At 41.1% G+C, this 17723-nt stretch overlaps 1 protein-coding gene across 6 annotated transcripts in view; it reads left to right on the forward strand.

Moving 5' to 3' along the window:
• The first annotated feature begins 1512 nt into the window (after positions 1-1512).
• Mta3 (metastasis associated 1 family member 3) overlaps positions 1513-17723 on the forward strand; it is a 146722-nt gene continuing 130511 nt past the window's right edge. For 3 of the 6 annotated variants that reach the window (XM_020155884.2, XM_020155885.2, XM_074049576.1), the window contains exons 1-3: positions 2163-2279; positions 4172-4239; positions 12582-12675. In XM_020155884.2, the coding sequence (XP_020011473.1) occupies positions 2252-2279; positions 4172-4239; positions 12582-12675 (190 nt within the window). In that variant the 5' untranslated portion in view covers positions 2163-2251. Of the gene's footprint in view, positions 1532-2162; positions 2280-2998; positions 3457-4171; positions 4240-12581; positions 12676-17723 lie in introns of those variants that run through there. The other 3 variants (XM_074049574.1, XM_074049573.1, XM_074049575.1) reach the window with 3 other exon arrangements.

The following is a 17723-nucleotide window of genomic DNA, read 5'->3' on the forward strand; positions in this document are numbered from 1 at the left end:
AGTAAATAGTGCAAAGCTGGGGAAATGAGACAGGTAGATAGGGAACTAACAAAAATACAGAAATATTTTCAGGGAGGAGAAATTGTTCTTTTATTGAAAAAATAATGGGAAAACATCCTAAAACTTGTGTTCCATTTCCTTTGCTAGGAGCAAAGCTTTGTGGTTCATAGTATTCTCAGCCAGAGGAAAAGGCTGAATTACAATTCCAGTTCTGCTGCCAGTTTGCTGCATGCCTCCAGTAAATTATTCGGCCTGTGTGTCAGCTCAGAAATAATAAGTGATGTGAGATATGTCACAGTATGCTTGTGGTGGGACGTCCAGTAAAAGAATTATGATAAACAACAGCTATGCAGTGAGCATCAGTGAACACTTTTGCTTTCTCCTCTGGTCAGATCTGACTGGGATTCACAATTTGATACATGGTATGAAACCCTTGGGAATCTGCGGCTTTCAGGGGTTAAAAAGAAAGCAACAGACACCTGTTATTTGCATAGTGTGTTCAGCTCTCTGGTTTACAAAGCACTTCCAGATATCATCACAACTGATCCTTTGCACACCTGTGAAGTGAGATTAGCATCCCCATTTTACAGATGAGAAAACACGTTACAGAATCAATCAACATAATTCAGGCAAAGCTGCTTTATTTATTGGCTTATTAACTTTGCCTCAGCTATTCAGAACATTATTTTCTTCACCTCAGGATTTACGATGACTGAGCATCACAAGGCAAGGCAACCGCTGACCAACAGAGTGATGGTGGCTCACACCTGTAATCCTATACTGAGGCTGAGATTGGGAGGATTGCAGTTTGAGGCCAGTCTGGGCAAACGGTTCACAAGATCCCACCTCCAAAATAACCACAGCAAAATGGACTGCAGGTGTTGCTTAAGTGGTAGAGCTCCTGCTTGCAATTATGAAGCTCTGAGTTCAAACTCCAGTCCCATCAAAAAAAAAAAAAATCACTAGCACACAACTGTATCACTAGACACTCCAAACAACCCAGGATAGTCAGGGATCACCTTCATGCTTATTATGCAACGATGTCTGCGTGTAGTTTGGAATAGAAAGTTATTTGTGTTCATTTGGGGATAATCTGTCATGAAAGATTCTTTATTGTTGTTCAGAGAGGGTCTCATTAGTCTAGGCTAGCTTGAACTCACTATGTAGCCCATGCGGTCCTTGAACTTGTAATCCTCCTGCTTCAGCCTCCCTGGTGTTGGGATTTCTGGCTTCCCTCCCCATCACACTCGACTTTTAGAGACAACATTTTGCTTGTGGAGTGGCTGAAGCAGTAAGAGTGCCTGCCTGGCAAGCGTGAAGCCCTGAGTTCAAACCCCAGTGCTTCCCCCTTTTTCCTCCAACACCCACCCAAAAATTAGTCAATTTTTCTCTCTCTGAGGGTATGAGGGCTGTGAGAACAGGGGTCGTCTAGAGAATTAGCACGGGAAAATAACCACTTAAAAGCTTTAGACAGATAACCGGCTAACCGCATCAGCAGCAAAATGGCAGTATCTCCTCCTTTGGGGTGGTGGTGAGTTGCAGGGGCCCTGTTCCCCCACAGACAGCGGAAGCCGGGCTCTGAAGTTCTCTTCCTGTTGGGGCAGTGGGTTCTGTGCGGCCCCGGGGTGGTGGTGGGCGCGCTTAGGTTAGGGAGGGAGCCAATTTTTACAGCTCTGTCCCCCGCAGGGTCTGGGTCCGGGGAAGCTGGACACTCGTGGTGGGGTCTCCTCGGTTCAGGGCCTGCGGGCTCTGAGCGGCCACAGTAGCTCCCCACGAGGACGGCACCCTTATTAAAATAGCAAGGGGAGTCCGCACTGAGCCGGGGCTCGAGGTCACACATCCTGGGGCTCCGGGGCGACACAGGGCGGGGCAGGGGACCCTGTCTGGGGCAGGGGACGGGGTGCTCCGCCCCCCCACCCAGCGTTCCCTCAGCCCCGGGCCCGCATTCGAGAAGGCAGCTTCTGCTTTGGTCCTGGTAGGGTTGGAAGGGGACCCCCGGCCCGGTTCCCCTCCTCCCTCCGCCCCCCACCCCGCCTCCCGCCTCCCGCAGCTCGGCCGCCTCCTGGCGCCGGGGGCGGCACCACCCCCTCCCTCGGCGTCCCCACCCCTCCTCTCCCCTTCCCTCCCCCTCCCCCTCCCCTCCCCCGCGGCGAGGCGGCGGCGACGGCGGTCGAGGCTGAGGCGGCGGCGGCGGCGGCGGCGGCAGCAGCGGGCGGGGCTCGGCTCGGGCTCCGCGGGCGGGCGGGCGGACATGGCGGCCAACATGTACCGGGTCGGAGGTAGGAAGGCTCGGCCCGACCCAGCCTGTCTGGGACCGGCTGTGGGATGGGGGTTCTGGGCGAGCGCACGCTGACTGCAGGCGCAGGGGCCCGCGGCACAGGGCCCGCGGGGGGCCGGGCTCCCCGCCCCCACCCTTCGTCCCCTCCCCCACGGTGGCCCGCACGGGCCCGGGGCTAGCCGCGTCCCCACACCCTGTGCCTGGGCTCCGAGGGCCAGGCTTCTGCTGGGGGCGTAAATTCACATCCCCCTCCACGAACCCCCATGGGAGTAGGGCCCGTCGAGCCCCCCCCAACCGGGTGGCCTTTTCCTCGCGTGGCTTCTAGACACTGCGGGTGGGGAACGTGGGGACAGTCCCTCCCTCTCCAGTACCCTTTCAGTGGCTGGGTGGGGTGGGGGCGTGGACGATGGGGCCCCAGCGTGGGACACAGCTGGACAGGCCTGTTCTCAGGGCTAGGGCCCTGCACCTTCCTTTCCTTCCTCACCGCCCCCCCCTCCGCCTTTGGTTTCTTGTTCAGTCCTCCACCCCCCCCCACCCAAAAAAAAAAAATGGGGCTGAGTAGGGTCAGGGACCCGCAGCCCAAGATGGGGAGTTGAACTCAGCCTGGACGTTTGCTGTGCCTTCCCAGCCTTGTGCAGAAGAGAGAAATAAGGTCAAACAAACTTTCTCCCTGCTCACGACGCCCTCCTCCTCTTTCCTGGTAAAATAATAATTCAGATAAGTGGCGTGTTTGTGAGTGAGACTTGCTCTTCCTTCTCGGCTCTTCAGCTGAGCTCCTGATGGATGGAGATGGGAATGACCTGGCTAAATGAGGCCACTTTGCAGTGCAGAAGAGAACCGGGAAAGAGCCATGAAGGTGGACCGTAGTAATGCAGTCCATGCTCAAATAAACACACAGTGGGACGTTTCCAGTGAACCTGTGAGATGAGACAAAAAGCCACCCTAGAAAATTGCAGTCCTTTTTGGTGACAGCCTGCAATGATTTCTTTACAGCAAGAGTGTGGATTAAATATGCTAAAAGGTTGAAAAAAATTCCCCTGGAGGGTTTTGGTCTCTCAGCCAGTGGCCCTTCTTCCCCCTGTTTCTTCATCTTCCCAGGTAGAGCTTTGGAAAAGTTTGTCACCAGCTTCCTCTTTCCTTCTCTGTCCACCTGATTTTTTTAAATCGGTGATTGAAATGTAAGTTGGACTGTTAAGCCTTCTTGCTCAGAATTTGTCTTAAGTCAACAGTTTTATGTAAGAAGCAGACTCCAGGGCAAATTAGCTTGAGGGAGAAGAAGTGGAGGCAGTAAGTGGAGGCAGTTTATAAATAATGAGTTTAGTGAGCCCTCACTATTTAGTGATGGAAAGAGGTGTCCTTTTCTTTATTAAAGAAATGAATTAAGCTGGGCATGGTGGTGCACAGCAGTAATCTCAGTACTTGGGAGACTGACACAGGAGGATAGCAAGTTTAGGGCCAGCCTGGCTATATAGTGAGACCCTTTCTCAAAAAAAAAAAAATAAATAAAATAAAGTGAGGGGGGAGGGAGCTGGGGATGTGGCTGAAGTGGTAGAGTGTCTGCCTAACAAGCACAAGACCTTGAGTTCAAACTTTAGTATGACCCAAAACAACTCCTCTTCCCCCCAAGAAAAAGAGCAACAAAAACAACAAAAAAGGAGGAAATGATATGTAGAGCAAAGGACTGGGAGAACTTGCTAAAACAGTTGAAATGGAAATGCCAGGAAAGTAAAGGTCTGTGAATAGTGAGTACCAGAGATAGTCTGTTAAGGTTGCATTACCAATGAAAGTATTACCTGCTTAATAACTCGAAGTGCCTCATGTAGAAATCCAGGGATTGCCAAATGTGAACTTTCTTTTGTACAGATTAAATTCTATAAATTCCTTTGATTACAGATTATGTCTACTTTGAGAATTCCTCCAGCAACCCATACCTAATCAGAAGAATAGAAGAACTTAACAAGGTATATAGACCATTCTCATATGAAAACCACTGTGCTTTCCATTGAAGGGTGATGGGTAAAGTGCCTAAGAGGTGATTTTTACTTTCAGTGCCAGACTCTGAACATAGAAATTTCATATTAGAGGGTTATACAGGATTTTGAATATTCTTTTGCTTTTTGTAGTTATATTTCTCTGGTATGAAACATTGTGATTGAATAGTTAAAAGTTTGTGAATTTCTTCAGATTGTTTAGAGTCTCAAAGATCAAGTCAATTCTGTAACTCAGTCTCTTTTTTATATTTAGAGATAGTTAGAGTTGTCCTGTGTAGTATTTCCTATTTTTTTTTTTTTTAAACTTTCGCTTTTTGAGATAGGGTCTGCCCAGGCTTGTCTCAAACTCCTGATCCTTTTACCTTAGTTACCTGAGGCTTGGGAATATAAGCCATACTTCTTTTTTTTTTTTTTTTTTTTAGTGAATTTTCTTTTCCCAGTTTTGTAAGGAGGAAGCTAGGAAGTACAATATTGAAGGGAATTTGTAAAATTCTAGATGAGGCTAACTAATAAGAATATAGTTTTGGTATAATAATATAAAGAAGCCTGTACCTGTGGCCAAAGTAAAGTAAAACATTAAGATTTGTCCCTGAATGCAGATATTTAGGACAACAGGAGCAGAATGATTGATTGTGGTAGATGAGCTTTTGCAATTTTTTTTTTTTTTTGGTGGTACTGGGACTTAAACTCAGGGCCTTGAACTCACCTTGAGCCACTCTACCAGCCCTTTCTTTGTGAAGGATTTTTTTGATATAGGGTCTCAAAAACTACTTGCCCAAAACTGTGACCCTCCTGATCGCTGCCTCCTGAGTACCAAGGATTACAGGCATGAGCCACCAGTGCCCGGTGACCATCGGTTTTTCTACAGATCACTTAGATGGTTGTGTGGCTATGAAAATTCATAGTGCTAAAATCTCTTGGACTATTTAGCTAATACCTTTCCTTAAAAATGCCATCTGAAGACTAGTCCAGTTCTGAGTTCTGGAAGCCAGACCTGACCTACATCATTACTTGCTTAAAGTACTTTAAGCCAGACCTAGTGGTACATGCCTATAATCCCAACACTGGGGAGACTGAGGCAGGATAGGATTGTGAGGCCAGTCTACAATAGTAGACTACATAGTGAGAGCCTGTCTTAGAAAAAAAAAGCCTTGGGATCCTTGAGATCTTGGTTTTCTCTGTGTGCCCCAAGGTTTACATTTAACCTTCATTTTTGGTGAGACTGGGGTTTGAACTCAGTGCTCTGAGCTTAGAAAGAAGGTGCTCTACCAGGATTTTGCATTAAAAAAAATTGTTAGCTAGTCTTGGTGGCACATACCTTTAATCCCAGCTACTCGGGTGGCAAAAGTCAGGAAGATCAAAATTTAAAAAAAATTTTTTTTGTGATACTAGGGCTTGAAATCAGGGCCTTCACCTTGAATCACTCCACCAGCCCTGTTTTTTGTGAAAAGTTTTTTGAGACAGAGTCCTGTGGAACTATTTGCCCAGGCTGGCTTTGAACTGAGATTCTCCTGATCTTTTCCTCCTGCTTAGCTAGGATGACAGGTGTGAGCCTCTTGCACCTGGCTGGGAAGATCACAGTTTGAGGCTAGCCCAGGAAAAAAGTTAGCAAGACTGCCATCTCAACAAACAAGCCAGGCAGTGATGGATTACTCTCATTCCATCTAGCAGGTAGCATAGTAGGAGGATGTAGAAGGATTTCAGTTTGAGGCTGGCTGGGGTAAAAAACCTGAGACTCTATCTAAAAAAATAACTAAAGCAAAAAGGACTAGAGACATTGTTCAAGTGGTAAAGTCATTGCACCTAGCATATTAGAGGCCCAGAGTTAAAACCTCAGTACAGGGGGGAAAAAATCCCCCAATATTTTCACCTATAACCAAATAAAGAGAATGACCTCAAGTTTAGATTAGTCTTTGGGTGGGACCTATTGTGTAATTCTGATGTGCTTCTCTTTGTGGTTTTACTTTTTTGATGATGTGATTTTATGATATTGTGAGAACTGAGAAAACAGAACTGTCCATTTTATTTATCAGTTTATTTAGAAAGTTAATATTTTCTGGATGTCACTGCACTTCTCTGGCCTCTCTTCTTTCTGAAAGTAGGTGGGGAGACTGCTTCATCCAAGCACAATGGACTCTTGGCTGTTTCTTACTATACCCATTTTAGGTGGACTATTTCCTTGTAACCAATCCTGTTACTCACCCCTTCTCCCCCTTGCTTTTTTCCATTCAAATACATTTAATTTGAGGCTGGGAGTGGATCTCGGTAGTTAAGCACTTATCTTGCATACCTGAAGATCTTGGTTCAATCCCCAGCACTGGGGGAGAACGAACACACACACACACACACACACACACACACACACACACACACACTTCATTGTGTACACACACACACACACTTCATTGTGTATATTATTTATTTGCAGTGCCTGTTTTCCAAAAAGCAGAGTGCAGTGATCTTTTCTGTTTGTTTTCTAATACATTCTCAGTATGTTAGGATACTGGTTGGCACATAGCTGAGGGCATTCAGTAAATACTTGTTGAATTAGTGAATTTCTCAAGTATTAATGTTAATGCTTGTATAAAACTGTACTATTTGCAAAGTACTTTGATTCATTCTTTTTTTTTTTCCCTGTAGTACATGCTAGGCAAATGCTATACACCAAGTTACATTTCCAGCACTGATTCATTCATTTTGCAAATAGTTTTTTTTTTTGTTGTTGTTTTGTTTTGTTTTTTTAATGGTACTAGGGCCTTCATATCTCTGCCTCCTAAGTAGCTAGGATTACAGGTGTGAGCCTGTTTTGAGGACCTGCCAGGTGCTGTTAGATACTGGGAATGCAAGAATGATCAAAAATGCATCTAATGGAGATAGGCATTAGCTGTAGTCCTGCAAATAAAAGTAAAATTATTCCTGTGCTAAGTTTAGAATGTCTGTGGTGCTCCAGAAACAGAATCTGGGGATTCAAATTTGTAACCTCTTTTGAACATCACAGTAGTCTTACACCTGTGTGTTAGATAAAGCATGTATCATTGTCTTGAGACTCACAGTGGTTAAATGACAGGATTACACCTCTGGCTTGAACACTCTGTTATTGTTGCATCACCATCCTCCTTTCCCATCCTTACTTCCTCCCTGCCCCTGCCTGCTTTTCAGTAGAGAGTGTAATCCATATATTAGTGATCCTTTAGAAGTTGGGGATGATTGATTTAAGAGATAGTATTCTTTGATTTCAGAGAACGTAAGTCTGAGTAACTGGAGTTACTCATGTGTTATTTACAGATGACTTGTAAAATGCTAAAATATTTACATGGGGTTTTTACTTCTTAAGGGATGTAAAACACAAATCTCATTTTAGACTGTTCATTAAATATATATTTAGCACTTGTTATGTACCAGGTACCATGTTAGGCTTAGAGAGATAATAGTGTGAACAATATGGACATGGTCTCTGCCCACACAAGTTTCCATTCTCATGAGGGGAATACCTAGAAAGGCAAGTTAACAGGCATAAAGAAAAAAGTAATTTATTTATTTATTCACTGGGGATTGAACTCAGGGCCTCATGCTTGCTAGGCAGGCACTTTATCTACCACTTGAGGTTCTCCGCCAGCCCAAAATAGTAATTTATTGTATTATTCTAAGAAGGAAAAATGCAAGAACTTTGACATTGAGAATGCAGAGATCACTTCCTGTAGGGAGGATAGGAAAGGGCTTTAAGAACATTTCACTTGAGGTCTAAAGGATGAGGAAAACAAAAACAAACAAAAAAGGAAGAGGTAGCCATGAGAATAGAGGCCCTGGGAAGATAATGGGTGAAATTGGCTAGATGGGGAACGTTAACATGATTGGAAAATCCAAGAAGTGAATTTAAAAGTACCAGATTGATGGCTTACACATACAATCTTAGCTATTTGGGAGGCTGAGATCTGAAGAATTGAGGTTCAAGGCCAGCCTGGGCAAATAGTTCATGAGACCCCTCCCTCCATCTTCAAAATGACTGGAGTAAAATAGATTAAAGATGTGTAAAAGTGGTAGAGTGCCTGCTTTGTAAGTTTGAAGCCCTTAAGCAGGTAAGGGAGTTTGGGGGTCAACCAGAATTGTAAAGGCCCTGATGCTGCTGTGTGTTGTGTAAGGTCACATGTGGCCTTGTAGGTATGTGGTTATTCTTTCCCTCTATTAGGTAAATAACTGATTGTCAGAATCCAAGTGAATCTGAATCTAAACTCTAGTCTCACCAAAAGAAAAAAAGTACTAGATTGATTCTGCTTGATAAGTAAGAAAGAAAAAGGGGCATTAATTTAGTAATTATGCTCTAAATACAAGTTTAAAAACAAAATTCCTAGGATAAACTTATTCATAACTTTATTAGAAATGCATTTTATAGGACGATACCTATCTTTTTAAACAAAATTTTTTTGTAGTTCTGGGATCAAATTCAGAACTAAGCAAGTATGCTACCTCCTGTTTTATTTATTTTTAGAGATAGACTGTACTGTGTAGCCCAGGCTGGCCTTTTGCCTCAGTCTGAGACCTGGATTTACAGCTGTGCACCACCAGGCTTGTTCTACTCCTGTTTTTTTTTTTTTTTTTAATATTTTTGAAAGCAGGACTGCAGTGTTTCAACTTCTTAAAAATTGTAGTATTAACTTTTTTTTTTCAGATGAGGGTCTCTATGTAGCCCAGACCAACCTTGAACTCTTGATCCTTCTACCTCTCCTGAGTGATGGGATTATAGGCATCTGTCACCTAGTCTTTTTTTTTTTTTTTTTGGAAGTACTGAGGTTTGAACTCAGCCCTTGCTAGGCAGGTGCTGTACCACTTGAGCCACACTCCCAGTCCTTTTTTTTTTTTTTAAGTAACAGTTTTTAAGTCTGGAAGTCTGGATGTGAGCATAGGGTTGGGGATGGGGCTCAGAGGAAGATAACTTTCATAAGGTCTTGAGTTCTATCCCTAGCACTGCCCAAAAAGAAAACAAAGCAAGTAAGATAGAATTTGAGGTTGACTGAAATTATTTTAAAACTTAAGCCCTTTATTGCTAGAGGGTGTTTTAGTAAATATGTTTGACAAAAAAGAGATTTTAAGAGGCTGTTGCAACCTTAATGGAGAAAACACAGAAAAGATCAATGTTCATTATGGGTTCTTATTTTCAGACCTCATCATTTTTTCCACCTGGTATGGAATACTTGGGTACTTCCTTCTTTATCTGTTCGATTACTTTTCTTGTTTCTTAGCCTACCAAGGATCTTTGACCTCATCTCTATCTCCATGAAGCTGTTTTGGTCCTTCCCCCTGTAGCTGGCTATACTTTCTTTTTGATTCTATGAGTTTGAGATAATGGCTGGAGTGAACAGGAAATGAGCTAGGAAAGTAGGGCTGGGTGTGTTTTTTACTTTTAGTTGTGGAGAACCAGTGAAGATTTTTAATCAGATGGGAGGGAACAGGCATCCTTACTGGAGTGGAAGCCACAGCAACTTGTACATAGCCACAGTATCAGCTTAGTGCTTGGCACATGGGAGGTTTTATATGTGTGTGTGTATATATATATATCTCACATATTTAGCCTATGTGTTTTTTGCAGTGCTTCTAAAAGTACTTATGGTGAAGTATTTTTTTTTTAAATTTCAGCTTAGCTGGGCACTGGTGGTTCAGGCCTGTAATCCTAGCTACTCAGGAGGCAGAGATCAGGAGGATTGTAGTTTGAAGCCAGCCCGGGCAAAGACCCTATCTTGAAAAACCCTTCACAAAAATAGGGCTGGTGGAGTGGCTGAAAGTGAATGTCCTGACTTCAAGCCCCAATACTGCAAAAAAAAAAAAAAAAAAAAAATTTTTTTTTTTTCAGCTCATGCCTGTAATCTTAGCTCAAGAGGCAGAGATCAGGAGCATCCAGGTTCAAAGCCAGCCCCAGGCAAATAGTTCTACTGATAGAGTGCCTGCCTAAAAAGCATGAAGCCCTGAGTTCAAACTCCAGTACCACAGAAAAAAAAAATCTTTGAAATTACAGCATAAATATGAGAAGTAGAAGAGTAGAACATTTAAAAGGCTCATTAAAACATAAACCTTAATATTTTTTATTATTAGGAACTCTTTTTTTTCTTTCTGTTGCTGGGTATTGAACCATTGAACCCAGGGCAAGAGTTCTACTACCTAGCTGTTCTTCTAACCCTCTAAAAAACCCTCTTTTTTCCTGTGCTGGGGTTTGAACTTAGGCAGGTAGGTACTCTACCACTTGAGCCACACCTCCAATTCATTTGTTCTGATTATTTATTTATTTTTTGGTGGTACTGGGATTTGAACTCAGGGTCTCATACTTGTTAGGCAGGTACCTTACAGCTTGAGCCACTCCTCCAGTCCTTTTTTGTGTTGGGTATTTTTGAAATAGGGGCTGGCTTTTGTTGCCTAGGCTGGCCTCAAACCTTGATCCTTCTGATCTCTGCCTCCCAAGTAGCTAGGATTATAGTGTGAGCCACTGGTACCTGGCTCAAAATTAACTCTCAGTTTCTATAACACACTTATCCTCAGTCTCTGTATGCATCTCATTACACACCAGGGACACTTGGGGACTGGCACTGGGCAGTGAAGTTCTATTTTGAATAATGAAGCTTTAGTGGAGTGCTCTGTCATGTACGCATGTGTTCTGTAGCGGGAAAGAGGAATACTGCACTGTAGTTGTAAAACTTCTACTCGCTGTGTGTGTGTGTATGTGTGTGTGTGTGTGTGTGTGTGTGTGTGTGTGTGTGTTCCAGAAGAGAATTTTTCTTGGTGCTGAGGATTGAACTTGAGACCACATGCATGCCAGTTATGCACCCTGCCACTAAACTATACCCCAAGCCCTGAGAATATTTATTTTCAATGATGTTTTCATACCTCAAGCAGGTTTAAATCAGAATTTAATTATCTTTGTAGGGAATCCCTGTTGGAGGAACTCACTAATGAGAAAAAAAATGATAAAAAGCTTATAGTTGAAGTTATAGATAGATTTTATTTACATAGAAATATTGGCATGTTCATTTAGCAGATTGTTGGATCATTATTTCTGGAGGACTTGTTTGATCACAATATTGTGAAGTATAGAAGTATTTTGGTTAGGAATTTAATATGATTTCAGTTTTAAAGGGCAGTGTTTCTACAGTTCCATTTCTCACTCTGAAATACTGCTGTTGAACTTCATAAAACTGCAAATTTACTGCAGCACATATTTTTATTTCTTTATGTTTTAATATGTCTGTAGGCCCAGAGAAATTCTAAAACATGCTCTCACATTTGTTAGAAATTGGAAATGACAGTAACATTTTATTGTAATATATGTGTTTTTATAAAGAACTTTGTACTGAGTGATTGACCTTGAAAGATTTCAGAATTCATAGAGCAAAGGCGAATAGGAGACTGGGCCTCAGCTGCAGTAAATTACAGCCTAACTGAATATAGATTGTACTCTAGAATATACTCAAAAAGAAGTGAGCTTCAGTGTTGATAACTCAAGGTTTTTAATGCTTTCATATGTGAAGGTAAACTAAGTAGTACTAAGTAGTACTAAGAATACTGACTGTACCGACTTGCAGACTCCCTTGGATTAGAGGATGCTTTTTCAGGCCATTTGGTCCATTCTGGGTGATGGCTGCTGCCACTTACGGAACTTTACCATCAGTCGAATGTGGGCTATTTGGGGAGCAGGGTGGTGGTTTATACTTAGCCTGTGCTTTCTGGGAATGGGTTTGGAGGAGATAGGGTTTTTATTTTTTTTGCAGTAGTGGGGCTTGAACTCAGGGTCTTGTGAACTATTTGCCTGGGCTGGCTTCGACCCTTGATCCTCCAGATCCCTGCCTCCTGAGTAGCTAGGATTACAAGCCTGAGCCACCAGTGCCTGCCTGAATAGTTTTAAATGTCATAAATAAATTATATATGGCTTTTTAAACTTAGGGGATTAATTTCTTAAAGCTAAGCACAGTTAACTATACTATATTGGGCTTTAGTCATTAAAGTGATCTAATCAAATGAGTGTAATCCATGTCAGTGGATTATTGTACATTTGAAATTCTAGTTTTGCTCAGAACCTGAAGGAATACTTCTCATTTGTTTTTGACTATTTTAACTCTCTGGTTATCTTGTGGTTGTGGTTGACACAGTGTTAATGAAAGGGATCTTCTAATTGTCCTGAATCTAGTTTTATAAATTATATGACAGTTAAGATAATTTCGTTTTTTGGTGCTGGGGATTGAACCCTGGGCCTCATGCATGGTAAGCACATACTTTATCTTTGAGCTGTACCTCCAGCTCCTATGTAACCCTTTATTTTTCTTACTTTTTAGACTGCAAGTGGCAATGTGGAAGCAAAAGTAGTGTGCTTTTATAGACGACGAGATATTTCCAACACACTTATAATGCTTGCGGACAAGCATGCTAGTAAGTTAAATATCTTTTTCTTGGATCAAAATAATGTTTAAGTCTTGTATTTTTCGTGATGTGAGGAGAATGCTTTCTGTTACCTGAAGCATTTTGCTTTTAATTTTCCTTGTGTTTTAAATGGGAGCAATTTTTTTGGTAACATTTGGTTTTAGTTTATGTGATATTTTTTGGTGGTACTGGGGTTTGAACCTAGTGCCTATTGCATGCTAGGCAAAGGCTGTACCATATATGAAATCTATCTCTCTATATATACACAAACATATATAAATAAATAAATAAATAAATAAATATATTTTTTTTCTTTTTTTGTTGGTACTAGGGTTCAAACTCAGGGCTCTGTGCTTGCTAGACAGGCACTCTTACCACTTGAGCCACACACCTCTAGCCCTTTTTGCTCAGTAATTTTTGGAAATAGGATCTTGCTTTTTTGTCTGGATCTCAGCCTCCTGTATAGCTTGGGATGACAGGTGTGTGCCAGTGTGCCTAGCTGTTGTTTGAGATGGGGATCTTGCTAACTGTTTACCCAGGTAGCCAGGAATTGTGATCTTTCCATTCTCCATCTCCTAAGTAGCTAGGATTACAGGTGTGAGCCACCAGTGCCGGGCCCACTTTATGTTTTCTTAGGTTGCATCAGACATAATTATTAAATAGTTAAAATGTTGAAATAGGAGCTGGAGGTGTGGCTTAAGTGGTAGAGCACTTGTTTAGCAAGCCTGAGGCCCTGAGTTCAAATTCCATACTGCCAAAAAAAAAACCTTGAAATTTTTGCAGATATGCTTTAGCAAACAATGAAACATTACTTTTTATTTCCTATTTTCTTTTTCTTTTTGGTTGTGCTGGGGTTTGAACTCAGGGCCTCATACTTGCGGGGCAGGTGCTCTACCACTTGAGCCACTCCACGAGCCCTTTTTTTGTGTTGGGTAATTTCAAGATAGGATCTTGAGAACTATTTGCCTTGGGCTGGCTTTGAACCTCGATCCTCCTGATCTCTGCCTCCTGAGTAGCTTGGAATGTGAACGACCAGTGCCTGGCTCATCCCCTATTTTCAATGTTGTTTTCTGAGCGTCAAATCTGAGGAAATTTATTCTTCATTGATATTTTGGAGGATGGTTTTTTTCTTTCTTAAAACAGTTGTATAGGAAACCCATTTAAAAACAATTGCAAGGAACATAAAAAGGTGTCTAGGAGGAAGGGGGGATAAACAAGAAATGGAGGGTTATGTGTATTATCAGAGTATATTGTATGCATGTATAGAAATACCACAATGAAACCCCCACATTGTACCTAACATGCACTAATAAAACGTGGAAAAAATAAAACAGTGGGGTCATACATGGTTTTTTTTTTTTTTTCCTTTTAAGCAGTACTGGGGTTTGAACTTGGCCTACGCCTTGAGCCACTCTACCAACCTTTTTTTGTGAAGAGTATTTTTGAGATAGGGTCTCTTGAACTATTTGCCCTCACTGACCTTGAACCTCGACTCTGCCTCCCAAGTAGCTGGGATTATAGATGTGAGCCACCAGTGCCCAGCTGAGAATCAGATCTTTTAATGTTAGAAGAACAAATTATTTTAAGGTAAGAATTTAGTAACAGTATGAAAGATCAAATGCAGGTATTTTTTTAACACTTTAGAAATACTATGTAATTCAATATTTAAGAACAAAGTTTTAGATTATTTTATCAGAATATTAGACATAAGAAGAGAAAATAATAATCCTCTATAGTTTGATATTTTCAGGAAAGGGAAGGTTAGAAGTACTGTTCAATTTATTGTTGATAGAAAGCTCACTGTATTAGTTGTGTGTATGTGTGTGTGTGTGTGTGTGTGTGTGTGTGTGTGTGTGTATTTCCACCACTCAGGGACAGGTTTTTGCTGTGTAGCCTAGGTTGGCCTGGAACTTGCTGTTTTTCTGTCTCAGCTTCCTGAGTTCTGGGATTACAGGTATAAGATACCACACCTGACTCTTAATAATTTAAAGATAACCAATGGAAAGACACAACGAGTCATTAGATTTTATCTCTCCTAGGTTATTAGATTAATAGATGAATTTAAAATGGGCCCAAATAAATCCCAACTCAATAGAAGGAAAAAGAACAGTAAGAAATTATAATACATTTAAAATAAGATGGCCAGAAAGAGTCCAGACATATCACTGACAAAAAATGTAATTGAGTACATTCTGTTAATAGTATTACTCATAACATTTATAGACATAAATGAGACCCAAGGAACACCTTAACAAATATCAAAAAGCAGGAACTGCGAAAATAACATTTGGTGACAAGGAAGCCAGAAACAATTAAAAATAAAAGGAGCGCTGGGAATATGGCTCAAATAGTGTTTGCATAGTAAGCTTAAGGTCCTGAGTTCCATCCCTAGTATCGCCAAAAAATAAAACAAAATAAACAGTGTTAATATCCAATTTGAAATTTTAAAAATGCTTTTAGTAACTTTAATGCTAAAGAACAAATAAAAATTGTAACTGTGAATGATACCAAAACAAATAAGAATGAAAATTATTTCAAAAACCTGTAAGATTTTTGAAAAAGAAAATTAAGAAAATTAACATAGGAAAAAATACTCATAAGAAAATTTAAAGCCTGTAAAGTGATCTTTAAAAAAGGTTAAAAGTAGTCTGTCTTGGGATATAACTCAGTGGTAAGATTGCTTGCTAGCATAGTTAAGGCCCTATGTATGCATACGTGTATGTATACATGTAGTTCAGTGGGAAAGAGTATATGTTCAACATGTGTGAGGCCCTTGGTTCTGCCGTCAGTACTAAAAAACAACCAACCAAGACAAAAACCCAGGGAAAGTAGTTCTTGGAAATACTGCTCAGTATTGTTTGAGTCCAGTATTGTCAATATTTTACTTATCCTCAAGTTAATTTCTAAGTTTAATGAGGTCCCAATCAAAATCCTATCAAATCTTTATATGGAATTTGGCAAGATGATTCTGTAATTCTCAGGGAGAAACAAAAACAAAACAAAAATAAAGTCAGACTCTTATTTTTCTAGCAAATGCTTTTAAGATTACACATATTTCTTTGGGAACATTTCATCATCTACCATAGGTTTTGCAGTATAAGTCTTTGTCATTCACCTAAAAAATCTGTTTTAAATTCATAGATAAAATTGTATACATTTATCTTGTATAACATGATGTTTTAAAGTATATATACACTGTAAAATGACGAAAGCTAATTAATTAACATTTCCTCACATTCTTATTTTTTCTGGTGGTATTGGGTTAATTTGGAGATGGGGCTCTTAAGAACTATTTGCCTGGACTGGTGTTGAACCTTGATCCTCCCAATCTCAACCTCCTAAGTAGTTAGGATTATAAGCATGAGTCACTGGTACCTGCTGGCTGCAGTTGATAATTTTTTTTTTTTTTTTTTTTGAGACAGGCTTTCAATAGGTATTCCAGACTGGTCTTGAACTTGCTATGGTAGCCCAGGTTGGCTTTGAACTCATGATCCTTTTTTGTTTATTTATTTATTTGAACTCATGATCCTTTTGTCTTAGCTTCCCAAATACTAGCTTATAGGTGTGTATCCCCATGCCCGGCTAACTCATACAGTGTTAATTCTCTAATTTCTCTTTTAGTTTGCCCTGTTTAAACTCCAGGCCTCATATCAGACAGTTGCAAAACCACTTGATCTGGGGCCCCACCCCTTTTTGCTTTTAGCTGTCTTTTGAATAGGGTCTCTTGGTTTTTGCTTGGCTGGTGTGGACAATAATCCTTTTATGTATTCTTCCTGCATAGCTGGGATGACAGATGAGATCTACCACACCCAGCTTATTGGTTGAGATGGGGTCTCAGTAACTTTTTTCCCAGGCTGACCTCGAACTATGACCCTCCAGATCCTCCTGAGTAGCTGGATCCCAAGCTGGGGTTTTAACTGTTCTGAAGTTTTCCTTGGTCTCTTTCTTTCTGAGCTAGTTTCCATTTTGTTTTGTTCATAGAATTTTGGCCTAATGTACTTTGTTGACATTTTTATTCATTATGTTATTCTTTCCAACTAAAATGTGTATATAAATTAAAATTTAGGGGCTGGGGATGTAGCTCAGTGGTTGAGTGCTTGCCTAGCATGCATGAGGCCCTGGATTTGGTCCCCAGTATCACACACAGAAAAAAATTTAAATTAAAAACTTTTGGGCTAGGCAGTGTAGCTTAATGGGAGAGCACTTGCATTGCATGCATACTGCCCTTGGCACTACAAAAACAAAATAAAAGAGCTCTTTCTAGTTTTTTGCTTTGCCATTCTCAACAAGTCAGCTTTTCATTCTCATGGTACTTATCTTATATTCCCAAGATGGCAGCCACAGCTCCAAAAATCAGAATCTATTTTCTTTTTTTGGCAGTACTGAGGGTTTGAACTCAGGTCTTTATGCTTGCTGACAGGCACAGTAGCACTTGAACCACTCCACCAGCCCTAACAAAAAAGCTCTTTACATTTTCTGAGACTATATAAAGTTTTCTTTTGGATTTATTATAACCATAGAACAAATACTGCAGTTTTTTTTTTTTCAATACTGAGGCTTGAACTCAGTGCCAACATCTTGAGCCACTCCATCAGCCTTTTTTGTGATGGTTTTTTCAAGATAGGGTCTCACGAACCCCAGCCCTTTATAACATTTAGATCTAGGTTGTATCTAAATTTGTTTTTCTTTTTGGTGGTACTGAGATTTGAATTCAGGGCCCAAGCTTGCAAGGAGGTTCTCTATGGTTTGAGCCACTCCACCAGCCCTGTTCTGTATTCAGTATTTTTGAGATAGGGTCTTATGAACTATTTGCCCAGGCTGGCTTTAGCCATGATCCTCTGCCTCCTGAGTAGCTAGGATTACAGACCTGAGCCACAGGTACCTGGCTAAATCTAGATTGCAACTTAATTACTTTGCTTTGTCTTGTTTTTGGTGGCACTGGAGTTTGAACCCAGGACCTCACTTGCTAGGCAGGTGCTCTTAGCCTTTGAGTCACTTTGCCAGCCCTAGATTGTAACTAAATTTTAACAATGATTTAATAATAATCATAGCAGTTA

The sequence above is a fragment of the Castor canadensis genome, chromosome 12 (assembly GCF_047511655.1).
Source record: "Castor canadensis chromosome 12, mCasCan1.hap1v2, whole genome shotgun sequence".
Taxonomy (NCBI): domain Eukaryota; kingdom Metazoa; phylum Chordata; class Mammalia; order Rodentia; family Castoridae; genus Castor; species Castor canadensis.